General features: G+C 41.3%; 1 protein-coding gene across 2 annotated transcripts in view; it reads right to left on the reverse strand.

The window, feature by feature from the left end:
• Positions 1–363: 363 nt before the first annotated feature.
• Positions 364–27,356, reverse strand: part of pygl (phosphorylase, glycogen, liver) — a 152,500-nt gene continuing 125,507 nt past the window's right edge. For both annotated transcript variants that reach the window (XM_048537707.1, XM_048537708.1), the window contains 6 exons: positions 19,401–19,542; positions 15,841–16,048; positions 13,247–13,381; positions 5,502–5,568; positions 4,568–4,692; positions 364–367 (listed from right to left, as the gene is read on the reverse strand). In XM_048537707.1, the coding sequence (XP_048393664.1) occupies positions 364–367; positions 4,568–4,692; positions 5,502–5,568; positions 13,247–13,381; positions 15,841–16,048; positions 19,401–19,542 (681 nt within the window). The remainder of the gene's footprint in view (positions 368–4,567; positions 4,693–5,501; positions 5,569–13,246; positions 13,382–15,840; positions 16,049–19,400; positions 19,543–27,356) is intronic.

Raw genomic sequence — 27,356 nt, forward strand, 5'->3', positions numbered from 1 at the left:
TAGTAATGCTTGGACATACCTAAACAGATCCCCACCAGGCCTTTGGCTATGATGGGTTTGCTCTCCGTCACTGTCCACATTACTAATGCCATCTTTCACTTCTAACTCTGTCGTTTTAAGTCGACTTTAACTTTTCAGTTCCAACTTCTGAGGTTTCAAAACTCTCTTTTTCTCTCTTTCGTCTCTTTCTTTAACCCTTTCTTCTAGTAAGGCTATTGCTTTTTTTCCCCGCTTTTAATCATAAGTCAAACTGTTTCATTTCCTTTACAAGTTGTTTTAATTCTTTTGCTGTTTGTTTTGCTGCAATTGTGTCTCTCTTTTGCTTTTGCCTCTAATTTAGTTTGCTTCATTTGCAATTGAATTTTAACTGTTTTCAAAGATTCCAATTTCATTTCTGGCAATTGTAAATGCTGAGCTATCGCTGAAATCACTTCCCCTTTCCTCACGGACAAAATAAACTCCACTCCAGCTTGTCTGCCAATTCTGGAAGCTATACCTCACTCACCTCCTGTAAACCACCCCAAGTAGCACACAAGGCACATCCTATTTAAACCAACTGAATGCAACACCCAAAAGAGAACACCAACACTCACTATCTATGACTCCAATAATCATAGAATCCCTACAGTGTGGAAACAGGCCCTGTGGCCCACTAAGTCCACACTGACCCTCCGAGCATCCCCCAGACCCATTCTTATAACCCACCTAATCTACATATGCCTGAACACTACGGGCAGTTTAGCATGACCAATCCACCTATCCTTTGGACTGTGGGAGGAAACTGGAGCACCTGGAGGAAACCCACGCAGACACAGGGAGAATTGTGCAAACAGACAGTCGCCCGAGGATAGATTTGAACCTGGGTCTCTGATGCTGTGAGGCAGCAGTGCTAACTACTGAGCCACCATGCTGCCCCACCAATCCTAAAGCCAATCTGGTATTAGAACTTTTGATCCTGACAAGAGCTCCCAATTGGATATGGATCAGCCAAATCCGTCAAAATATATCAAGGAGATAACCTAGACTGTAGCTTTTATCTTTTTAAAGGCAATTGTAAGGTACAGTGTTCCAGATGTGATTTGACTGGTCACACTACTATGCTTTAAGCAAACATACTTTTTATTCTTACACAAGTTAAAACACAAACACACAAAATAATTGGCACAACTTTATGAAAATACTTAACAAAATAATACATTATTTAACTATCAACATCCAATGTTTCCAATATAGCAGCATCCCATAAGCACACCCTTGGCAAAGGCAAATTCAACAAAACTGCTCACTTACTATCTCCTCTAGCGCAGGACAAAGGGACACTAACAGAATGAATCTAGCAGTGGAGCGAGTTCTCCAGCTGTTTGCAGCAGTAGAGAACTGGACTTAGTAGCTTCAACTCCAAAAACCCCCATCTTTAACAATTGGAAGAAAAATGTAAAAACCTAAGTTTGTGTGAGCCTGACTGCCCCCCGCCCCCCACTCGTGCTTCCTTTGTCTAATTTTAAGAGAAACCCAAAGCTATTTACTCTGGTTTCCATGGAGTAGACACTTTAGCACCAGCTGACAACACTTCTTTTCAAAAGTAACAAGACGGAACAAGTCCCTCATTAAAGCCACATATCATCACATAGGTTTAAAAAAAATGCCAGTAGAATTCTTAAGAGAATTGGAATACCAAGGTACACAAAATACTAGGAGAGGTAGGTATCCTTATGGAATATGGAATAGTAAGCTGATAGGTGGGGTCACGATAGGGGTGAAAGCAATAAAGTTGAAATCATGGTTACTGTGCATGGCTACAAATTGATTGAGTGACAGGAAACACAGAGGGTTAATGAATATTTTTTGGGCTGAAGGAAGGTTTGTAGATCAGTTCCCAAAGGTCAATGCTGAAATCCTTGATTTGAAATCCTTGATTTTTTTTTGATATAACTGAACTTGACATTGGTGTACAATGCACAATTTCAGAGTTTACAGATGGTATGAAGCATTGTAAACTATGAGCAGTGTAGCACTTCAAAAGGATGTATGCAAGTTAGTTGAATGGGCCAGTAGATGGGAGATATGGTTCTTGAAGAAGTATGATATAGTACATTTTGGTATAAAATGTGTAAATGGTGTAAAATTAAAGAGTACAACTCTAAAGGGAGTGCGGGAGCAGGAAGGACTGGTTATATATGTGCATAAGTAATTAAACGTGACAGGAAGTTTGAGCAAAAAGTTCATAAAGCATATATATATAACTTTGCTTTTTAATATGTGGAGAGAATACAAGAACGACGAGTTTATGTTAAACCTATAGAAGACTCTAGATTGTCTTCAGCTTCAATCCAGTATTAGAGGGCACTCTTTCAGAACAGAGGTCAAAATTGCTTTCACTGAGCTGTTGACTTTGGAATTCTGTTTCAGAAGGTGTTGCTGTTTTTAAGACGGAGGTGAAGAGGTCCTTTTTTGGGAATGGAGTCAAGGCTTGTCGGGGTAGATGAGAAAGCATTTTTGAAATACTGACAAATCAGCCGTGATCTTACTGAATGGCAGAGCAGATTTGAGAGATTTAACAGTCTACCTGTGTTTCTATTTCATCTGGTTATACATTAGTGAGAATTTCAGTGTAATGAATTCAGTTATTATGGAGGTTCATGTTTTTGCAAAAGCAGAAATAAGCAAATTTACCAATGGATTCTGTGCCTAGTTTAAAGTTTAAGGCATGGTTTGAGCCTCATACCGGTATTATTGGATGAGTTCCAGAGATCTTGGAAGTTGAAAATCTCCCCATAACTTCAGACATTCCCACATGCTCTCCCATATTTTTGGATAAAGCGTTGAAAATTACTCCAACAAGATGAGGCCAACAGTATGCTAACTGATTTATTTTACATCAAATACACGAATAGTGGAATTTTCAGAGAGCTTCGATCAATTTACTGTCACCATAAAATTAACACAATAATGGCAGTCGCATATTTTAAGTTAAACCCACTTTATCTGTTCCTATTTGGAAGCTGTATTTGTTTGTATGTAAACCTGTGACTATCATTTAATTCTTATTTTGACTCTGGTGCTTACAGTTAACTTGCTACTGCTAATGCAGTCAAAGAATGGTGGGGAAAGTTTAGCAAGTGGAGAAGCCAATATTGAAAAAGGCGGAATATATAAATTTTTTAGATGTAGGGCTGGAGGAAGCACCAAGGCAGAGTAGCCTGTGCATTAGGATGAAGCCCCAATCTTGATATTTGAACCTTGTGACTCAGATCTAACAGGGCTACTGACTGAGCAGGATCACTATCACTAAATACTGACTCATTCATGATCACAAAGACCTTGTCTTTGCTAACCTACTTGTTACACCTGAAAAAGGGGAGGTGATGGCTCAGTGGTATTATCGCTGGACTGTTATTCTAGAGACCATTGCACATAGTGGAATTTGAATTCAATAAATGTCTGGAATTAAGAGTCTAATGATGACTGTGGATCCATTGTTGATTGTCAGAAAAACCCATCTGGTTCACTAATGTCCTTTAAAGAAGGAAACTGCTATCCTTACCTGGTCTGGCCTATATGTGACTCCAGACCCACAGCAATGCAGTTGACTCTCAACTGTCCTCTGGGCAATTAGGGATGGGCAATAAATGCTGCCTAGACAATGATGCCTTCATCCCATAAATGAATAAAGAAGAAAGAAAAGACATGCTGTAAGATTGAATATTTCTCAGCAGTTGTAAGGTCAATGATTCATTAAACAGACTATTGAATATAGACGTCTCAAAATGTATTCAGTAGAAACAACTGAAAACATTTTTGGAGTGGAAGACAACACAAATCTTCACTTCAGAAGAAACAAAAACAAAAGGCAGGAAAAGTCATCAATATAGCAGAATTGAGAATTATCTTGTCAAGGCAAGAATTTCACTAAGGGATGACAACATAAATTGTTTTACCTCAGGTAATAATGACAATATTCCATGTATATGGCAATTGAAAACTAAATTTAAAAATGTTTTAGGTGTCTAAAGAATGTTGTCTTGGAAAAATTACCTGGACCTGGTAATAATTATGCTTGTAATGAAATTATGGCATATGGATAATGATGGGATAGTGTAGGGGGAGGGGCTTAGATTAGTTCACAGGTCGGCGCAACATCGAGGGCCAAAGGGCCTGTTCTGCGCTGTATTTTTCTATGTTCTATTGCAAACAGCAGGTTAAAACAAAATGTTCTTCGGGATAAAAATGTGGTTGGATAGCAAAAGCAACTTTTTGCTGTGTTTGAAGTTGAAGCAACATTTTGTAAAAATATAGAATATGCTTTTAGGAGAAGCATGTGCAAAAATTTGCTTTGCAGTACTACATTGGAAATTAAGTCCTGCAATTACTGAACAGTAAATTGCAAACGATCTCAGGCATTGCAAAACATTAAATTATAAACGTAACTTGTTTTATTTGGTTGCAATTGAAAAAGGCCAGCCAAAATGCTGCATATTTCCTCTTTACACTTATAGTTTTATACAAGTATTGTATTTGAAACTTCACACTGAAGTTCTAGGTATCCTTTGAATCAGTAGGAGCAGGCATCTTCAAGAATTTGGGTTCAACACCCCAGATATCACGGGCATACTCCATAATGGCTCGATCGCTGGAGAACTTCCCAGAAGAAGCAATGTTTTTAATTACTATTTTGGTCCATTCTATTGGGTCCTGTAAAAATATATAGATATAATATAAAATTGCTGTATTTTTTCTATCAAAATATTATCCAATTACTTGTGAACTTTCACATAGTTTGTTACGGAGGACTTTAATAAATGAAAGCATCAATTCCTCTGTTAACATTAGCTCAGTTTTCAACTTCTGTGAAGTGAAAGTAAAACAGAGGATTAATACACCCCAACTTAGCTTAACTTGTGCAAATAGATGTAACTATCACACACACAAGCCAAGTATTGAAGATGAATTGAGGAAAAGTGGCTATCCTAGGCCTTTAACTTCAAAATCCTGCTCGTGTTTTCGAAACACTCTGGCACTTCAAAAATGTAATATTAAGGCTTCAATCTAATATTCCTCGGAGGTGTGGGCTAGGAACAATTCAGAAAACAGAGAAGCATTTAAATACTTTGCGTTTTTCTGTTTAGAAATTCTATTCTCTAAAGATGGTGGTCGGAACCACAATTGCATGTCTCACAAGGACAAGCCTTCATTTGAATGCATTTGGTCTATACTAATAAATGTAAACTTTAGCCACTCATGTTTCAATTCTCCTTGACCCCAGGAAACTGTAGGATGTGGGTTCTGGGTGCCCAAATTTTTTGCCTATGTTATAATGGCTGGTGGAGCATGTCCTGCTTGAATATAAAGTAAAACATAATTTTTCACTGCCAAATAAGGCTGTTATCCAATTTAATGTAAGCAATGCTGAAATAAAGGATAAATCCAGATTACTTAACTGCTTTATGTATGGCTTTATATTAAAATGTACAAACAGTACTGTAGGAGTGCAATATTCTGACCTGATATAACTGGTTGACTTTCTCTTGAATACTGATATAAGATTGAAAATCAGCAAACACCTTGAACCTGGGATAAACAGTAATGTGAAATGTAACTAAAATAAAGAAGGCTGTCACAAATAAGAGTTGAATTATTAGTATAAATAATTGTATCAATTACAGATGTGAAACTGTTCAGTATTTTAACACTTATTAGGAAGCCTGGAAGTGGAAGAGCACCCTTTTTATTCCACTTTTGAAATTCTGTTTAAAGTGGGACAAGATTGTCACTTGCATCTGTTTTCCTGCTAAAACATTACTTGTTCAAACACAGCTGGTTAGATCACATTAAGCACCCAAAAACTTGCCTTTTATTTCCAATTTAGGATACCTACCTCTGAGCCTGGAAGCCCAGGTTCAAGTCCTAGTTGCTCCGTAGTAACTTCTCTGAATTGGCTGATTAGGGAATATCTAGAATGAATTTCAGGATTATAATCTGGTGGAGGTGTGGCTCAGAAGCTTTTTAAATATCCCTTTATATGAACACTGAACACAGGCAAAGCATCAAATTTACTTTTTGGGCTGTGCAGTGTTTCTACTTTTAATTTTGTTCAGTTTGGCTGCACACAAAATCTGTGTCTTTCCTGCATTGGCACTGGTGCCCCAATTTTGCTGAAAATATTGGTGAACTCCATGTGAGATTTGATGACACTGTGATTTCAGCCCAAGACAGCACAGAGGTGAGTCGAGGGGTGAAAGTTTAGTCCTCACCCAAATTCCTGTGCTACTGTAGTTGAGGAATTTCAGTGGTCACTTGACTAAATAGTGGTAATGAACTAGAAAATGAAATAACTTCATACATAAAACTTCGTTTATAATAACACCATTAACCTGTTATTCAGATCCCATAAATGCACATCAAAACTTTGTAAAAGTCTTGACACGCTGACCTCTGTGGAAACTGAACTTCTCACTGGTAATTCCCCAGTTCTCCGGGTGCCTCTGCAAAAATTTCTGACTCACCAGACTAATCCTGGCTGACCAGAACTGTTTACCCTTTAACAACTGCACTGTCTCTTTAACTAGACTAGACACCAATGTGACTACCCTTCAACCTATTATCACATCCATCTCCCAACTTTATCCACCTTCATCACCAACCCTATCTACTGACCTCACCCACCTAACCACCCTGAATAGTTTGCAAGAAATGTTAGACACAACATAGATCACCATGACTGTATTGCCCATGATCCCAATTGTCTGCATGTAGTCCGTATCTCTTCATTCTCTGCCTGTTCATGTGTCTGTCTAAATGCCTTTTAAATGTTTCTATTGTATCTACTTTTATCACATCCCTTGGTAGCGCATTCCAGGAACCTACCACCCTCTGTGTTTAAAACAAAAAGATGTTGATTCATACTACTCCTTTAAATTTTCCCCTTCTCACCTTAAATATATGCCCCCTAGTATTTAACATTCTCACTCTGAGAAAAAAGAGTCCGACTGTCGATCTTATCCATTCCTGTCATAATTTTCATACTCCAAATGCCCTCAGCCTCCGGTGCTCTAGCAAAGGAACCTCTTTTTATAGCTAATATAACTCCACTCCAGACAACATCCTGGTAAACTTCTTTTGCATCCTCTCCAAAAGTTCTGCATCTTCTCCAAAGGCTCCAAATCGTCTTTATTTTGTGATGACCAGAACTGCACACAGTGATCTAAATGTGGAGTTATTATAGTTTTATACAGCTGCAACATGATTTGCCAACTTTTATACTCCATGCCCGACAGATGAAGGTAAGCATGCCACACGCCTGCTTTACCACCTTTTCCATTTATGTTGCCACTTTCAGAGGGCTATGGACTTGCACCCCAAGATCCCTCCATACATCTTCTATGACCAAACTAATTTTGTATCCAATTTACCAACTCACCATGAATCCCATGTGATTGAATCTTCTGGACCAGCCACTGTGAGGGCCTTGTAAAATGCTTTAGTAATTAATGTCTATGTAAACAATATCATTGTCCTACCCACATCATCTTTGTCACTTCCTCAAAAATACTGAATCAAATTTGTGACCTTCATGACACAAAGCCAAACTGATTATCCCTACTAGGTCAATTCTTTTACAAGTGCGAGTAAATCCTGTCCCTATGAATATTTTCAAATAATTTTTTACCACTGATTTAAGGCTCACCTGTCCATAATTTCCTTATTTTCCTGTTGCTGCCCTTAAACGAAGGAACAACACTGGCTATTCTCCAGCCTTCTGAGACTTCATATGTGGCTAAGAAGGGTACAAAGATCAAAAATTCCAAGTCTAATTCCTGGGTAACTGGGTAACTAGCTACAAAACTGACCTCTCTAATCTAAATCACCCCACTCAACCTCTGATCCATCAACTAACCCCCACCCTTGATTATCCAACCCTGCCATTGTTCTGACCCAACCTGAATCACCTGCTGTGACCATCTGACTCACCCCAATGATCCCTCCTAAAATGTACATGAGCATCAGACCAGCACATCCTTCCTGACAAAACTGAACTACCACACTTGTCTGACTACCCTAGTTCTGGCTAGTCAGTTGCCTTGACTGCTGTGTTGCCCACCTGTCTTCCACCAGTTTAGAACTCTTATTCTATCAACTTATTTCACCCACCTAAGTACCCCATCATGCTGCACAGTTTTTGCTCCATTCACCATACATTGAGATTCACACTGGATGTTTAAACTTAATTAGATGGCAGCTAGAGCTGTAAGAAGGGGCTGCTTTGGCATTTCCCTGATGCCATAGTGCTGTACTGGAGTTCTTCAACAAATGCTGTGTTCCACATTTCTGGAGAAGCCAGGATCAGAAGTTGTGGCAAGTCAGGTGGAGCAACTGCTGGTGCAGAATTGTTTGAGTAGAGTAACACTTTAATGATGATGATTTGTTGAACAAGTGGGTCAATCAGTTTTTAGAAGACATTCTAGGAGGTAGTGTGTATACAGATATTTGCAGGCTGTAACACAATCTTGGGATTAGGATGATGGAATGACACAGCACAAACAAAGGCCATTACATGTCTGCAATTCTGATAGAGCAATTAATCCCATTCCCCTCCTCGTACCTCATCGACCTGTAAATTATTTTTCTTCAAGCAATTATTTAGCTCTCTTTGGATGTTAATGTTGAATCAGTGCTGGCCTGCTGCAAAATCCCAAGATTAGCAAATGTCAGTTATTTTGGAGTACACCTACTCTAATTCGAGATCACAAATCACTGAAATCTGTGTCCTCTAACCTTGCTGGTTATTTACTCTCTCAAAATTATTGATGATTTTTAATACTTTTAACCAACTCAGCTGTAAGGAGAACAATCTCCGCTTCATAAATAGTTCAGTTATTGCTCTGGGATAATAGGAACTGCAGATGCTGGAAAATACGAGATAACAAGTTGTAGAGCTGGATGAACACAGCAGGCCAAGCAGCAGGAAAACTGATGTTTCCGGCCCTTCCCTTAATCAGAAATGGAGGAGGGGAAGGGGTTTCTGAAATAAATAGGGAGAGAGGGGGAGAAAGATCAAAGATGGCTAGAGGAGAAGATAGGTGGAGAGGAGACAGACAAGTCAAAGAGGTGGGGATGGAGCCAGTAAAGGTGAGTGTAGGTGGGGACGAAGGGAGGAGATAGGTCAGTCCAGGGACGACGGACAGGTCAAGGGGGCAGGATGAGGTTAGTAGGAAGGAGATGGGGGTGGGGCTTGAGGTGGGAGGAGGGGATAGGTGAGAGGAATAACAGGTTAGGGAGGCGGGGACGAGCTGGGCTGGTTTTCGGATACAGTAGTAGGAGGGGAGATTTTGAAGCTTGTGAAGTCCACACTGATGCTGTTGGGCTGCTGGGTTCCCAAGCGGAATATGAGTTACTGTTCCTGCAACCTTTGGGTGGCATCGTTATGGCACTGCAGGAGGCCCAGGATGGACATGATGTCTGAGGAATGGGAGGGGGAGTTGAAATGGTTTGCGACTGGGAGGTGCAGTTGTTTATTGTGAACTGAGCTTAGGTGTTCTGCAAAGCGGTCCCCAAGCCTCCTCTTGGTTTCCCCAACATAGAGGAGGCCACAATGGGTACAGCGGATGCAGTATACTACATTAGCAGATGTGCAGGTGAACATCTGCTAAATGTGGAAAGTCTTCTTGGGATCTGGGATGGGGGTGAGGGAGGAGGTGTGGGGGCAGGTGTCGCACTTCCTGCGGTTGCACGGAAAAGTGCCGGGTGTGGTGGGGCTGGAGGGGAGCATGGAGCAGATGAGGGAGTCACGGAGAGAGTGGTCCCTCCGAAAAGCAGACAAGGGTGGGGATGGAAAAATGTCTTTGGGGTCAGATTGCAGATGGTGGAGGCGTTGGAGGATGATGCGTTGGATCCAGAGGTTGGTGGGGTGGTACGTGAGGACGAGGGGGATTTTTTTTGGTTGTTATTGTGGGGACGGGGTGTGAGGGATGAGTTGCAGGAAATGCGGGAGACATGGTCGAGGGCGTTCTCGACCACTGTGGGGGTGTGTGGGGAGAGGCGCAGCCCTTAAAAAAACAAGGCTGTCTGAGTTGTGCGGGAGTGGAATGCCTCATCCTGGGAGCAGATGCGGCGGAGGCGGAGGAATTGGGAATAGGGGATGGCATTTTTGCAGGCAGGTTGGTGGGAGGAGGTGTATTCTAGGTAGCTGTGGGAGTCGGTGGGCTTGAAATGGATATCAGTTTCTAGGTGGTTGCCCGAGATGGAGACACAGAGGTCCAGGAAGGTGAGAGAGGTGTTAGAAATGATCCAGGTGAACTGAAGGTTGGGGTGGAAGGTGTTGGTGAAGTGGATGAACTGTTCGAGCTCCTTGTGGGAGCACGAGGCGACACCGATACAGTCATCAATGTAACGGAGGAAGAGGTGGGGTTTAAGCCCGCCGAAGATACGGAAGAGGGATTGTTCATCGTAACCGACAAAGAGGCAGGCGTAGCTTGGACCCATGCAGGTACCCATGGCCACCCCTTTTGTGTGCAGGAAGTGGGAGGAATTGAAAGAGAGGTTGTTGAGGGTGAGGACGAATTCAGCTAAGCAGATGAGGGTGTCAGTGGAGGGGGACTGGTTGGGCCTGCGGGACAGGAAGAAGTGGAGGGCCTCTAGGCCATCTACATGGGGAATGCAGGTGTATAGGGACTGGATGTCCATAGTAAAAATGAGGTGTTGGGGGCCAGGGAATTGGCAGTTCCGGAGGAGGTGGAGGGCATGGGTGGTGTCACGGACATTGGTTGGGAGTTGCTGGACCAAGAGGGAGAAAATGGAGTCGTGATAGGTGGAGATAAGTTCGATGGGGCAGGAACAGGCGAAGACAATGGGTCGACCAGGGCAGTCAGGTTTGTGGATTTTGGGAAGGAGATAGAAGCGGGCAGTGCGGGGTTGGGGAATGATGAGGATGGAGGCTCATCATCTGATGGGTGGGAGGTCACCTGAGGTGATGAGGTTGTGGATGGTTTGGGAGATGATGGTTTGGTGCTCAGGGGTGGGGTCATGATCCAGGCAGTAGGAGGAGTTGGTATCTGGCCTCAGTGATGTAAAGGTCAGTGCGCCATACTACTACTGCGCCTCCCTTGTCGGGGTTTTATGGTGAGGTTGGGATTGGAGCGGAGAGAGCAGAGGGGCTGCCCATTCTGCAGAGGAGAAGTTGGAGTGGGTGAGGGGGTGGAGAGGTTGAGGCGATTGATGTCTCAACAGCAGTTGGAGATGAAGAGGTCAAGGGAGGGTAGGAGACCTTGGGGTGGTGTACAGGAGGAGGACTTGTGTTGGAGGTGGGAGAAGGGGTCAGTGGAGGGAGGGTTGGGTTCACAGTTAAAGAAGTAAGCATGGAGGCAGGGGTGGAGGAAAAACTGCCCCATGTCCAAAAGTGACTGGTATTTGTTGATGCGTGGGTGGAGGGCGACAAAGGTGAGCCCTTTTCTGAGGACTGACCCTTCGTCCTCAGTAAGGGGGGAGGTCTGGGGGGATGGTGAAGACTTGGCAGGGCTCAATGTTGCTGTCCCCTCTGGAGCTGCTGGCTGTGGAGGCTGTGGGCAGAGCGATATTGGTGTTGACTGTGGGTAGAGTTGCATTGGCGTCAGCTATGGGTGTGGTTGCATCGGCGGTGATGGGTGGAGTTGCGTCTGTATCGGCTGCGGGCAGCGTTGCGTTATTTCAGAAACCCCTTCCCCTCCCCCATTTCCAATGAAGGATCTAGGCCCGAAACATCAGCTTTCCTGCTCCCTAAGATGCTGTTTGGCCTGTTGTGTTCATCCACCTCTACACCTTGTTATCTCAGCTGTTGCTCTTGTGATTTATGGGAGAGTAGCCTTTTATTTCTATCAACGCAACTCTTGTCACTCCTCCTTGGGCACATCACGCTGGATTTTATGGTTTGAGTGAGGTGTTTAGGCCAGGTTGTCCAGTGAGAGAGGGCTTAAAGAAATGCTGGCATTGGTTTAGTAGAAACTGGTGATCCACCTGTGTCAGTAAATTTTCATTGCATGAAAACGATGAGGAACACTGAATCCACTGGCGTATTGGAGCGCAGCTAGTAGAGATATTTTCCGTTCTGGTAACTTTTGTGCCAGTAGTATCATTTTTAACTCTTGGCAGGAAATTACATCTGAGCATAACTTTCTAATTTCCCTTTTGAATGTTCTGAGAAGCTTGCAGCAGTCTCACATTTTCCAGTTGCCAGGCATAATTGAGGCTGGAGAAATGGAGGGGTCAGTCCAAAAATGGACTCACTGTTCGAAGAATCTCTGCAAGTCCTGCTCAAGGCACTAGACAATCAGTGGGAGATCCTTGTGGCAAGGGGTGGCAAGAGGAGATCTCCCTGCACAGAGGTCACAAGGAGATCAGTGATGATGGAGTAATCCAAGGGCCTGACTGCAGTCCCATAAGAAATGATCAGCAAGGGTCAGCGTACAACCATTTTGCTAATGGACCTACGTGGATGAGAGTGATGTGTGTCAGATACGGGATTGTTTCCTGTCCAGGCAATGTGCAGAAGATGGCATAAAGCACACGTGCAACAATGACATGACACTGGAGGATTTGTCCTAGTGGCTGAACCACCACTGGGACATAAGATGGTATTGACAGTGGGCGAAAGTCAAGCTACATGTACAAAACAAATTAGGAACATTGATAATTAGGTGTTAAAGCCTACTTGAGGAAGTTGTGAGGCCTGTAACAAGAGAACCATGAAGCTGAATGCAATCTACTTCAAAACACATTAGGGTGGCAGAGTGGCTCAGCGGCCAGTAATGTTGCCTTACAGCACTAAGGATCTGGGTTCAATTGCGACCTCGGTCGAATGTTCAGAGTTTGCACATTCTCTCCGCATCTACATGGGTGTCCTCCAGACGCTGTGGTTTCCTCGCACAGTCCAATAATGTGCAGATTAGGTGAATAGGCCATGCTAAATTGCCCATAGTGTCCAGGGATGTGTAGGCTAGGTGCATTAGCCATGGGAAATGCAATGCCACAGGGATAAGGTAAGGGGGTGAGTCTGGGTGGACACTCTTCAGGGAGTTAGTGTAGACTTATTGGGTCAAATGGCTGGTTTCCACACTGTAGGGATCCTAGGAAAGGAGGAGAAAAGCTGGGAATGAGTAAAGAGAAATGGTTAATGCTGAAGTATTGGGAAGGATAGAATTGGGTCTTCATATCTGGCAAAAACAGATTTGAAAGAGATAAAACATTAATTATGTATAAATAAGGCTTCAGTGATTACCTATCATGGTGAAAAAGCATATTCAGAATATCTCTGAAAAGTTCAGGTTGATTTGGAGAAAAATATCCACTTGCAATCTGATCGATCACCTCTTTCAGTTCTGGAATTCTTTCATAATATTGGGAAGCATTGTATCTGAAAAAGTATTAACATAAATTAGCAATGAATAATCTGATATCTTGAGCAGGTCAGACCATCAAAAGCATTTGAAGTTGCAGAAATAACAACTTGAGAAACAACAATAGATATTAAATAAAAAATTTAATAAATTGGCTTGAGGAGGAAAATCACAAAAATTTTGTTCACAATTTTAGCACATCATCTTGTGTACTTCTTTTCAAGGTTAGCCTACCCCATTACTGCTTATACTTTCTTGCCATACTCAGATAATCAGCATTTCATTAAATCTTAAGCATTATTCAGAGTATCAGGAATTAGAAGAGATCCTGTACAGTAGTGTTTCAAATGAAGGGTAAATACAAGTTTTAGGAGTACTGAAAAAAAACAGTGCAGAAAGGTCAATTTGTAATTGATGCAAAGTGGACTTTATACTTAGTTCTTATTCATACTAGATTTTTTTTGTGCTCTTTCCAATGCAACTCTTGAATGTAAGACTTCTTATTTTTTCTTGTAGGGTAAACTATTCTCAGTTTATCACTTGCAAAACTGGTCAGGAATGTTTCACAAATGGCAGAGGAATAGGAAAATGAAGCCATAAATGAATACAAGCATTAATCCTTAAGCGTAAAAACAAGAGTTTGAAAAATACCAAAAGATAACAATTCATTGCTCTTTTCTCTCAATTCACTTGCCTTTAGATTTTAAGATCTCCCACTCCTAATAATGAGTACATTTTGAATCAATCAGCAAGCTCAACCTACATAGAATATGTCATCCTCTGATCCACTTGCTCTGTGTTTCTGCCGGTGCTTTGAGCTGAAACTCAATTTTGATTTCAAAGGCCTCTGGATTTCTTGATTCCGTTGGGCTTTGGTTACCTTGATTCAGTTCCGATGGATTCTAGGCTTTAATGTGAACTCCATCAATGTTTTCTGCTGAGATTATATTCTGTCCTGGACTGCTTCAATTACAATACCTGTTCCGATTCAGCTTTCTCCTCTTTCATTGGGATTAAATTCTCTCAACTTTATGCTTTTGTCACAGTTCCTTGTAGCCACTGACTCTGCTCTGCTTTACTGGTCCTCTAGATTCCTGCAACACCCTATATAGACTGGACTAGTCCCTTAAGCTCCTGATTCATTTCTCTTCAAACCAACTCCCTCATTTGCACTATCAAATAGGTTTACCTTTCATCTTCCTTACTTCTGGACTGTCCATCCTTCGATCCTTTCATTTAAATCCCTATGCTATTATGACAGATTTGTGGATGCACACTTGCTAAACACAACTATGCACCTCTGGTGGGCATCTACGCCAATCTTTTTGGGAAAATGGTCAACTCTCCACTGTTCTCACAGCCTCTGAACAGCCCCCACCAGTGCACTGATGGAAACTTTGTATCTTGAATGCTTCCAGGATCCTTTCACTCTGAAAATTCTTCTGAAACCTAAACATTAATTCAAACTGATTTCACTCTGTCTACAAGTCAACATCATACCATTACAGAATGTCATTCTTCTTCTTTGTATAAAAGTAATTTCTTTCTTGTTATCTCTTTACAACCTTGACTTGACTGGTCTAATTTCTGTTATACCAATAAATTCTGAAATTGCTCAGTGTTAATTCGCATGCACATTTTTGGTTACTGATCCATTACTTTTATGCCTCCTTCTCCCCTCGGTTCCTCTCTCCTGCCTCCTAACCTTACTATTAGATAGTCATTACATATTTATTTAAAATAACATTGATTGTTGTAAATACCCACCTTGTTCATTCTCGCCCTTTAGGAGAGGATATCTGCCAACCCTATCTAGTCTGGCATACTTATGACTCCAAACCCACACCAATGTGGTTGACCCTTAACTACTCTCTGTAAATGGCCCAGTAAGTCACTGAGTTGCAACAAACTGCTTCAGAAAAGGAATAAAACCAGACAGACTACCAGGCATTGGCTCAGGCACTGGAAATGACGTTGACTCAGCCAGTACTATCAACCTTGCAAAGTTTTCCTTACTAAATGTGGAGGCTTGTGCAAGAGCTAACCCACAGACTGGTCATGCAATGGCCCAACACAGTCATACTCACTGAATCAGACGTCACAGACACTACCATTGTCATGAGTGGATATGTCTTTCACATAAACTGCAGACCTCATGAAGTCCCAAAGCATCATTGAGTTTCATCATGATTAAGTTTAATGACCAGCAAAAGAATAAGAACAATTGTTAATTACCAGATGATCATCAATAAATTATTAACAATGGCACCAACTTTAAATAAGCTGTTGCTCAAACATATCCTTTATGATATTAATTTTTGTGCATCAAGATAATTGATTGGAATTAATAACCATGTAGATCAATAGTAATTTAAAAATAAATATTTGTGTTGCGTACTTTTGCTGTTCTGCTCATCTTTTGCTTCCATTATTATTTAACATTATAAGTAATTTTTCATGGTCACTACAAACATACCCTTTCTTGTCCAGATCCATAACATCTTGAACGTTCATGCCAAAAATGAACATATTGTTTTCACCAGCTTCCTCTACCATTTCCACATTTGCTCCATCCATAGTACCAATAGTCAGGGCACCATTCAGCATGAACTTCATATTTCCTGTGCCAGAAGCCTCTGTGCCAGCTGTGGAGATTTGCTGTGACAGATCTGTTGCTGGAATAACTGTAAATAGATCAATTAAATTTGATTAATATTGTTATAGAGTAAAATGCATCTGAACTCTGTGCACAGAGGGCTGAAGGAAACAATGGCCTAATAATTTGATGGCACACAGTCATTTTTTGGCATTTATATAACACCCAGGTTTTCAATACTGGGAGCAAAAATGTACGAATTATGAACTAGAAAGTCTGTAAGTTCTCCTTGAAGGAGTGGAATTTTATACTTCTAGGTTTGCCAGGCAGCAACATCCAGTAGTGTTAGCTTCTCAACCTTGAAACCTCGAAGATGACACATAATTGATATAACTTGCATATATCAAGAAATGCACATATCAAAAAAGTTTACTGACTTGACAAATGTTGTTATTGTAAGATCCAAAGGGTGTTTCTCCAAGTGGTATAGATGGAACTTCTAGATAAATTTATAAACTGATAAGTTTTTTTTTCTTTATTCATTTGTGGGATGTTGACACTGGATGTTGCCAGCTAGCATTTAATGTCTGCCCCTAGTTGCCCTTGAGAAGGTGGTGGTGAGCTGTCTTCTTGAACCTCTGCAATCCCACAATGCCATTAGGGAGGGAATTCCTGAATCTTGATCCAGCTACAGTGAAAGAACAGTAATATATTTCCAAGTCAGGTTGGTGAGTCACTTGAAGGGGAAGTTGAAGGCGGTGGTTTTCCCATATATTTGCTGCCCTTGTCCTTCTAGACAGAAGTGGTCATGTGTTTGGAAGGTGCTATCTGAGGATCTTTGGTCAATTTGTGCAGTGCATATTGCAGGTAGTACACACTGCTGCTACTCAGCACTGGTGGTGGAGGGAGTATATGCTTGTGGATATAATGTCAAGTGTCTTGAGTGTTGTTGGGGCTGCACTCATCCAGGCAAGTGCAACCCATATCCTCTTAATCCTGTGATGGCACATAGCAATATACTAAAATTGTCTGTTTGTTTTCATTCTTCCATTTTAAATGCAAAGATTCATATTAAAAGATATTTCATACTTTGAAAATACTTTCTACATTCACCTTTGGTTTTAGGCTGCTATCAAATTATAACATAGGGAAACTACACAAAGGAATGACTTATCTCCCTTTTTATTATATTTTCATACAGGCATTAAGTAATGTCCCTCATGTAATTCTGTATTTTTATGTGCCAGGTTTTAATAAATATCCTTATTGGGTATATAAAGGTTAGGTACCTCTGCAAAGCAACAATGTATCACGAGTGAAACAGTATGTATGTTTGTAATAAAATGTGAGGCTGGATGAACACAGCAGGCCAAGCAGCATCTCAGGAGATGCTCTTGAGATGCTGCTTGGCCTGCTGTGTTCATCCAGCCTCACATTTTATTATCTTGGATTCTCCAGCATCTGCAGTTCCCATTATCTCTGTATGTTTGTAATGTTTGATCAAATTTGTTGTGCAAGGCAGAAACAAGTCTATCAGTTGGAATATTGATAAATGGGAATTTAGATAGCAATACTTAATGGCATGAGCCTTGTTTAGAAAATTGGGTGAATTAGGTGAGATGAGTGGTAAGGAGATTCCTGACAGCAAGAACAAAAAGCCATATTTTCCAATCAATTATTGAACAGGGAGATGTGATACTTGCAAGTGAGCAATTCTTTAATGAATTAACATCCTCATTATCACATTGTCTTACCATATTGATCTGCAGTTTTTCTATTCTCCCACCTGCCTGATAGAAACTAGATGATGAGAATTCCTGATCTGGTGCCTCTATCTTACTTCCTGCTCCTCCAACCCTTCACCTTGGATACGAGAGACCAACATCTTAAAGGATGTTCCAATGCAGCAACCGCACACACAGCCTGCCCACCAGAATGTTCAGATCCCCATCAGTAAAGTGGGGTACCAGTTTCCCTCTCTCTAACATGTTTTGAGCAACTGACCTGCAGGGAAGCTACAGACTTGCCAATGCTTGACCAAGTGAAAGGCTTGGTTTTAAAAAGGAGTGCCAGTGCTAGAAATCCCAGTAAGTTCTGGTAGAAGTAATATCGACTGTGGCGAGTAAGGGAATGCCATAAGGTCGTCATGCATAGGCAATAAGGTTAATTTGGGAAGATAACATGAGAAAATTTGCAACAACTCATGATGAGAAACCCTCCATGCCAAAACTGACAGCTGATTTCTGGCAAAATTCAGCTCTTTAGCTAAATACATCATTGTTTCTGAATGTCAGCAAATTTAATGACCAGCGAATCAAAGATCAACTATTACGATTGCAATCAAAACACACAATTTCTCTGACATCCTTCAGTGCTTATAGTAATAACTCAGTTGATTATACAATTTTTTTTTCATTTCGCAACTCCCATACATAAACACCTTGGGAAATTTCTTACAAGCAGCTCCTTTCTTTTTCTAAATAACTTCCAAAATTAAAGGACAGGAAATCATGAACTAGGGAATTTTAGGTGGAAAATTAATCTTCATATTTTTGAACAATAATACTGAAAATAAATATATTGACGCCTACAAATAATTTGAGTTATAGAGTCTTTACAGCATGGAAAGAGGCCCTTCAGCCCATTATGTCTGCACTGGTCATCAAACATCCATCTGTTCTAATCCCATTCTCCAGTACTTGGCCCAAAGGCATACAATGCCATGATATATCAACTGCTCACCTAAATAGTGCTTAAATTCTTGAGAGTTCCTGCCTCTACCCTTTTAGGAAGTGAGTTTCAGGTGCCCACAACCCTCTAGGTAATTTTTTTTCTCTCAAATCCCCACTCTAAACCTGCTCCTTACCTTAAAATTATGCCTCATGGTTATTGGCTCTTCTACTAATTCTCACAAAAACTTCTAAGATTATTCATTAAGTTGTAAGATGAGAAGTTATAAAGAGAACAAAAGTAAGATTAGATAAGAAAAACCTATCTGGCTCACTAATGTCCTTCAGGGAAGGAAGCTGCCATCCTTACCTGGTCTAACCTACATGTGACTCTGTGGTTGACTCTGAACTGTCCTCTTGGCAATTAGGGATGGGCAATAAATGCTGCCTAGTTAGCGATGCCTTCATCCCGTGAATGAATAAAGAAAAGAAAAATCAAAGAAGAATGGATGGAGATACAATGAAAAATCAGAAATAAGAATGAAAGTAGATTTTGAAGGTGATCAATTGGTGTTGATAGTGAGACTGTACCAATTGATCTTAGTCTATGGCTTATTCTCTCTCCCTACACCCCCTCTTCTGCTTTTATTAATATGTTCAATTTGGCTGCAATTTAAAAACTTAATGATCATTTCTACAGCAAATTTGTCAGTTTCTACCATTGTGGCAGCATACAAACTGCTATCATACTCTTTTCCTTGTCAGCAGTACCTTTTTCAGCCAGTGAGACTCTGTAGTTTTCCAGGAAAATAACCTTTAACTTGTTACCAATTATAGGGTCATTGTTCACTTTTTGTGCCACAGATGTTATGAGTTTAATGATCAATTTAGCCATATAATAACCAGGAGCAGCCTACGAAAGAAGCATGTTTAAACTTAGAAAAGAAACACTGGTAACATGCGAACACACATACTTTAATCAGAAATAACAGTAATTGCATTAGTTTAAGACATACAAGAAGCTTCATATAGAGAAATTTCTACAAAAGGAACAGATTTATAGAATTAAAACTTAGATTTTAAATTTTGTTTGACTTTTCCATGACTTAGCTAGTTTATAAATGATACAGATCCATAAGTTTGAATGAAAATGAATCAAATGTTCAAATATTAGACTGCATCACAACCAGATGAGGAGGGGTGAATCAGATCTCCTTTTTAACCCCCTTGTCTGGCTGTGATTATGGTTCAGATTTTCCAATGGCTAGAAAGTCGTTATTCTAGCATAGGTGGGAGTATTATATGGGCACTATGTGGAATCCCCATCAGAGCACACTCCAAAGGAATTTCCTGGGAAATTGAATCTTCCATTAGGCAATTCCTCTATGCCTGGAATGCTCCAAAAGTCTCCATTTACATTGGAGATTTTGGAGGGATTTGATGAAATTAAGTGAAGTAGATCCTCTGTATCTGCAAAATCATGAACTGTGAGTTCACCTATCTGCACCAAAATAAAAATAAAAACAAAAATCAAAATTTTGGGGCAAAAATTGCATTTCCACAATTTTAATTTACTCACTCATGAATATCATCGTCGTGCGGTCTCAAGATGGGATCTCTCCCAGATATGGAGGAATGACTAGACTAGTTACTCAGAAGTTCGGTATTAAGTACATAGTCTAAACCTTGAAAAGCTATTTAACAGACCCATCATTATCACCAACTACATTCCCGTCTCCCATTGTGGACCGGATCCCCCTTCTTAGACTTACCTTGCCACCTTGCACTCTGGCATCCTAGACACTTGGCACCCTATGCCTCTCACTCTTGGCATTCTACCCACCTGGAATCCTATTATGTACCTAACTAGTACTCTACCCCTCAGCTGACACACTACTTGGCTTGCCCCCTACCTCCTCCTCATCTGGCATATTATCTCAGGCACCCTACTTAGCTGCTACCCTATTCCCCTGCTACCTCTCTGACAGTCTATTCCTCGCCACCACCACCACCCGCCCCCACCCACCACAAGCAACCTTTAAATTTCGGATTATGGTAGCTGATTGCCATGATAAATTATTATGATTTGCCATCCTCTGACAGTGCTTCACTATGAAAGAACTGTCAGAAAGGAACTATGATTCTGAATTTCTGAGGGAACCCTGAGTGGAATCTGCTCTCAGAAATACGGAGCTCCCTTCTTTTGCAAAATAAGAGCCAGAATGACAATTTGCACAAGATTGTCACTCCTTGCAAGATTTGGAAAAAGATTTTAAATTCTTTTTAACACACAGTTATACCTCAAATAAAAATGTTGTTTGTTAGTTTACCAGAATTAATTAAAAGACCAATTACAAGGTTTTTGTTAGTGAAATGAAAGGCAACTTTATTACTTGCTAACACTTGGAAAATAATAAAGATGTGACATCAAACGCACAGACAAACTCAAAGGAGAGCACCCAGTATAAATTAGATGATTTTTAGAATTGCAGAGCATGGGAGTTGCTGGCTGGGCCAACATATATTACCTGTTCCTAGTTGCCCTTGCGAGGTGGTGGAGAGCTGCCTATTTGAACCACGAGAGTCCTGTGCTGCAGGCAGACCCACAATGCCGTTAGGGAGAGACTTCCAGGATTTTGACTCAGCAACATTGAAAAAAAAGCAATAGGTTTCTGAGTCAGGTTGGTGATTGGCTTGGAGGTGAGCTGGCAGGTACTTGTGTTTCAATGCATCTGCTGCCACTGTCTGTCTGGATGGAATTGGTCATGGGTTTTGAAGGTGTTATCTAAGGATCTTTGCAGTACATCTTGTACGTAGTACACAATGCTGCTACTCAGCATTGGTGGTGGAGGGGGTGGATGTTTGCTAATGTGGTGCTAATCAAATGGGCTGCTTTGTCCTGGATGGTGTCAAGCTTCTTGAGTGTAATTGGAGCTGCACTCATCCAAGCAAGTAAGGAATATTCTGTCACACTTCTGACTTGTGCCTTGTGATGCTGGACAAGCTTTGGGTAGGCAGGAGGTGCATTACTTGATGATGTATTCGTAGACTCTGGTCTAGTCCATTAGCCACTGTATTTATATGGAAAGTCCAGTTAAATTTCTGATCATTGGGAACCTTCAAGATGTTGATGGTGGGAGATTCAGTGGTGTTAGTGCCATTGAAAATCAAGGAGTGGTGGGTAAATTGTCTAGAGATAGTCATTGTCTGGTATTTGTGTGACATGAATACAGTCCAGGTCTCGTTGCATTTGGATATGGATCGCTTAATAACTGAGGAGTCTCAAATGGTGCTGGACATTTTGTAATCATCATTGAACATCTGACCTGATAATGGAGGAAAGGTCATTGAAACAGCGAGAGATGGTTTGGCCTAGGACCTTCACATGAGGAACGTCTTGCAGAAATGTCCTGGTGCTGAGATGGATGACCTCCAACAACCACATCCATTTCCTATGTGCCAGGTGTGACCTAAACTTGTGGAAAGATTTCCCCTGCTTCCAGTCATGTTAGGGTTCTTCGATGTCAAGGGCAGTCACCCTCACCTCACTTCTGGCATTCAGCTCTTTTGTCCATGTTTGAACCAAACTATCATGAGGTCAGGAGTTGTGTGATCCTGATGGAATCTGAACTGGGCATCAGTGAGCAATAATGAAAGAAGTGTTTTAAAAGTCTTTATGACTGTCCTTGAGATTTCAAGTTGTAACCTGTGACCACGGTTATTTAATTCATGTCTTGAATCCTTAGCTGTACTTTGCAGATACATTTGAATCATAAAAAGAGGTTATTCAGCCCATTATGTCTGCACCAGCTCATTAAATGTGCATCATTGCCTTCTACCAAATTCCTGCTTTCCTCCCTGCTGGAACCCTCCCAGAATTCAATCGCTTGTAGAATATTTCAACCAGTGCCTGCACTATCTCTGCATCCATATCTGTTGAACCTCATACATGAAGGCCATCAGGTCCTGGTGACTTGTTTGCATTTAGTCCCAATAGGTTGTCAAGTACTTTGTCTCTTGCGATAGGAACCGTTATAAGATCTTTCCTCCAATTAGCACCTTGCTCATCTGTTACCTTATAAATGTTTATTGTGACTTTCATTGTGAAGATTAGTTTAAATCATCTGTCTTTTCCCAGTTTTCTGTTATTAATTCCCCAGTTATCATCCAAGGGTCCCACGCTTAATTTAGAACATAGAACATAGAACAGTACAGCACAGAACAGGCCCTTCAGCCCACAATGTTGTGCCGACCATTGATCCTCAAAAGCTCCCTGTTTTTATACATCTTGACAATTTACTTTCATAACCAATTTTCTCCATTATCCGCTTTTTAGTCATCTGCTGTTGGCTCCTAAAACAACCCCAATTCTTATAGTTATACTGGAATTTAACTATAAAGCATCAGGAATAAGGGAAATCAGGGCCATAGAATAAAGTAATCCAAAGTAGTGTTAATGTAAGGTTAATAATTTTAAGACATGGCAGCAGAGCTTGGTTGAACAGAACGTATCACCTATAACACGAGAGGTCACACAGCGTGCTAGTCTCCTAGATGACCACCTCTGGAGGAAATGTTGCCAGCTGCATGAGCTCCATGTGTCCATAAAAGCATTAGGAATAGAAACAGAAGTAGGCTGTTGGGCCTCTCAGTCCTGCTCCACCATTCACAGAACCATGGCTAATCCCACGTTCCTAACATCCATTACCCTGTTCCTTCCCCATTACCCTTGCTTCCTCTACTGAATTAGAACCTATCTATTTCAGCGTCTAATATACACAAGGACACTGCTCCCATTGCTCTTTCTGTGACAAGGAATTCCAAAGATGCATAACCCTCCCAGAGAAGAAATTTTTTCTCATTCTCAGTTTTAAGTTGGTGACCCTTTATTCTGAAACTGCCCTCTTGTCCTATACTCTCCCAAGAGGGGAAACATCCTCTCAGCATTTATCTTGTTATGCCCCTTCAGAATTCTATGTGTTTCAGTGAGATTACTTCTCATTCCTCTAATTTTCAGTGAGTTAAGTACCAATCTGGTTACCTTTTGCTCATGAGACAATCCCTCGATACCAGGGATCATGCTCATGATCTTCTCTGAACTGCCTCCAATGGAATGATATCTTTCCTTAAATAAGGAGACCAAAACTGTAGTCTCATCAGCACCTTGCATATTTACAGTAAGATTTTCCTACTCTTATACTCCAACCCCCTAATAATAAGGGTCAACATTCTAATACTCTTTCTGATTACCAGCTATATATAGGTGTCAGCTTTCTATGTTTCATGCATGAGTACCCCCAAGCCTACCTTTATTGCAGCTTTCTGCAGTTTTGTCCTTTAAATAATATTCTGTAGTTCTGTTCTCCCTTCCAAAACACTCCATTTGCCAATTTATTTTGTTCACTTACTTCAACTATCAATATCTCTCTGTAAAATGTTTATATCCCTCCTACAACTGCCTTTCCACTTATTTTTCTGTTGTCTGCAAATTTCACTACAGTACATTCATTTCCTTCCTCCAAGTCATTAATACATATTGCAAACAATCACAATCTTGTGCTGATCCTTGTGGAAACTCACTGTCACAGGTTGCCATCCTGAAACAGAACCCCTATCCCAAGCTGCATGCCAATGAGCCAATTCTCTAACAATCCCAATATCCACTGACAATTGTGGAGTTAAAGAATAATCTCCGAGCTCAGTCATAGTGACTGCATTGACAGCAGCGAGTGGGCCCAGCTTCGGACTCATGTTGGTGGCGCTGGTGGCAAATTTGGATTCTTGGCAGCTTCCCCATCGATGAGGCGATCCTAGCATAAAGTCATGACTGCTGTGGCAGAGATAAGTTTGGGTTTCTGGTGGCATCTGTATCTAGCGCATATTCATGGGTGTGAAGGTGAGTTTGGGCCCAGTACAAGACCTGGTGTCATTGGCAGCACCTGGATAGGCCCGAAGCAGATTCATAGCATCGGCATTCAGTTCGAGCCGGTGCAGTACCTGGTGGCGTCTGCATTGGCCAGGTTCCACGAGAACTCATAGTTACAAGGGCACAATGAAGGTGAGATGGCGCCGATGAGTGGCGAGTTTCATTCCATCAGTGGTAATATGGCAAAGGGGGCATCGTGGCTGGCCACAGGGCATGGCCACGGTGGAGCCCTTAACAAGTAGGACGGTAAAGTTTAACACTCTTTCTTTACTTTCATGCCTTTAAATTTTACGGTTTGGTTTATTTTTCAGTGTTTTAAGATGTCACCCCTCTACGATGCTCTCATACAACATTTTTCATCATATTTTATGCCAAAATATGTGTGACAATATATAAATAAATACTACCTCCAACACTATAGGGTCTTGTCTTATGACTTAACCTTTGGTGAGATACCTTGTCAAATACCTTCTGGACGTTCAAATACAACACATCTGCTGGGTTCAACTTTATCGTCTCTGGTTGAGACTTCCTCAAAAGGCTCTAACAAATCAGTTGGACACGATTTCCCTCTCGTAACGCCGTAATGATTTTATATGATTAGATTATGATTTTCCAAATGTTCTGCTATTACTTCCTTAATAATTGATTCCAATATTTCTCCAACGTTAAAGTAATTGGTCTATAGTTACTTGCTTTTTGCATCCATCCCTTTTTGAAAAGGGGTGCCATATTACCAGTTTTTCAATCTTCCAGTACTTGTCCAGAATCGAAGAATTTTGAGAAAATGCAACTAATGCACCTTTTGTCTGTATAGCTACTTCTTATAGGGTCCTTGCATACAAGCTATTAGGGCTAAGGGACTTATTTAACCTTTAACCTCATTAGCTTGTTTAATATGACTATTTCTTCAGTGATGGTGATGATACTTAATTCCTCCTTTGTATTCTTTAGCATTAATGGAATGTTCAAAATATCTTACACTGTAATGACTGATGTACCATATCTGTTTAACTCCTCTGCCATTTCTTTCTTCTCCAATTTCAGAACTTGAGAGATGGCTTCAGTCACTGTGGCACATCTGTGAGGTTGAGACATTCATGAATAGCACATTCAGAGAGGTAGTCACCTGGAGGTAAGAAGGGAATGGGCAACTGCCAAGCAGTCCAAGAGAAACAGACAAACGTGCAGGCATTTCCTTGGTGCCCAATCACAGTTCGGCTTTTGATTTTGGAAGGTGGTGAGGGAGTAGTTCTTCAAGGGAATACAGTCAGACCCATGCTTGTGGCAACACGTACCTGACTCCATGATGGTATGTTGACTCCCCAATGAATGTCACAGAGCAGTTGTGAGACGTTGTTCTTGGAGTGGGTCATGGTTCCACATTGGTACCAATGATTTGGGTAGGAAGGAGGAATGCCATCCTGCAATCAGAATTTAGGGAGCTAGGAAGAAAATTTGCAGGCAGGAGTTTAGAAATAGTGATCTCTGGAATTTTCCCAGTGTCACATGCAACTGAGTACAGAAATAGAAAGATAAGGCAGACTAATGTGTGGCTGAAAAGAGGTCCACATGGGAGGTTTTAGATTCTTTGGACCTTGGGACTGGCATTGGGAATGCTTCGTGAGAAATTTAAATAAATTGGCAGCAGGGGTGGGGGATGGGGTTGTGTATGGAACCAAGGAGACTTTATTGTGAGCAGCGAGCACAGGAGGCTAGATTGAAAGAAGTACAAACAACATTCCGCTAAGCCTGGAAGATATGTTTGAACTGTTGGAGAGGGAAGAGATGAATAAGCATGTATTGTACCTTCTGCAAAGAAGGGTCCCGACCCGAAACGTCAACTTTCCTGCTCCTCTGATATAACCTGGCCTGCTTTGTTCCTCCAGCTCCACACTGTGTTGTCCCTGACTCCAGCATCTGCAGTTCTCGCTATCTCTTTGTATCTTGTTTATTTTGCATTTAGTAGAAAATGAAGAAAAAGTGCACTTAGCAGCTGTCAGGAAATATAATTGACATCCAAAGAGAATATAGAAGGTTCAGAGGGGAAGTGAAAAAAAAAGACATATTAGAGAAGCAGAGTAGGCTTCTTAGAATCCCAATAGCCAATATAAAAGGAAATCCCAAAGGGTACAATTTTGTAGGGGTCTGAGTCAAAGAATCATAAAATCCCTACAGTGTGGAAGCTTCGCCTAATCCAGTTCACACGACCCTCCCACCCAGACCCACATCCCCCCCATCACTGTAACCCTGCATTTCCCATGGCTAATCCACCTCACCTATACATGCCTGGCCACTATAAGCAATTTAGCAAGGCCAATCCACCTAACCTGCACATCGTTGGACTGTGGAAGGAAACTGGAGCACCTGGAGGAAACATGTGCACATAGGGAGAATGTGCAAATTCCAGACAGTTGCCCGAGGCTGGAAGCAAGCTCATGTCCCTGGTGCTGTAAAGCAGCAGTGCTGACCACCAAGACACCATGCTGCCCCAGACTTGAAGCTGTCTAACCTCTTCATGGCCGACTGCCTTGGGTAGATCACCTCTGACTCTAGTAGTGGTGAGCGATGAGATTATGCAAAGATGTGTGGAAGAAGGAAGCAATAAGTGCAGTAAAGTTCATCTTGATGTTGAGAGCAACTTGCCCCTTCTTTTATGCCTTCATAAGTAGTGTGGTGACAAGGTGCTCACAAGGCAGTGGCAAGTCGCCAGTAATTATTACTTGTTAAATGACTTGTTAACTGCCTAATTCACCTCATTAATGTGCAGCCTCCTACATTAACAATCACGCTCAATATTG

The sequence above is a fragment of the Stegostoma tigrinum genome, chromosome 10 (assembly GCF_030684315.1).
Source record: "Stegostoma tigrinum isolate sSteTig4 chromosome 10, sSteTig4.hap1, whole genome shotgun sequence".
NCBI lineage: Eukaryota > Metazoa > Chordata > Chondrichthyes > Orectolobiformes > Stegostomatidae > Stegostoma > Stegostoma tigrinum.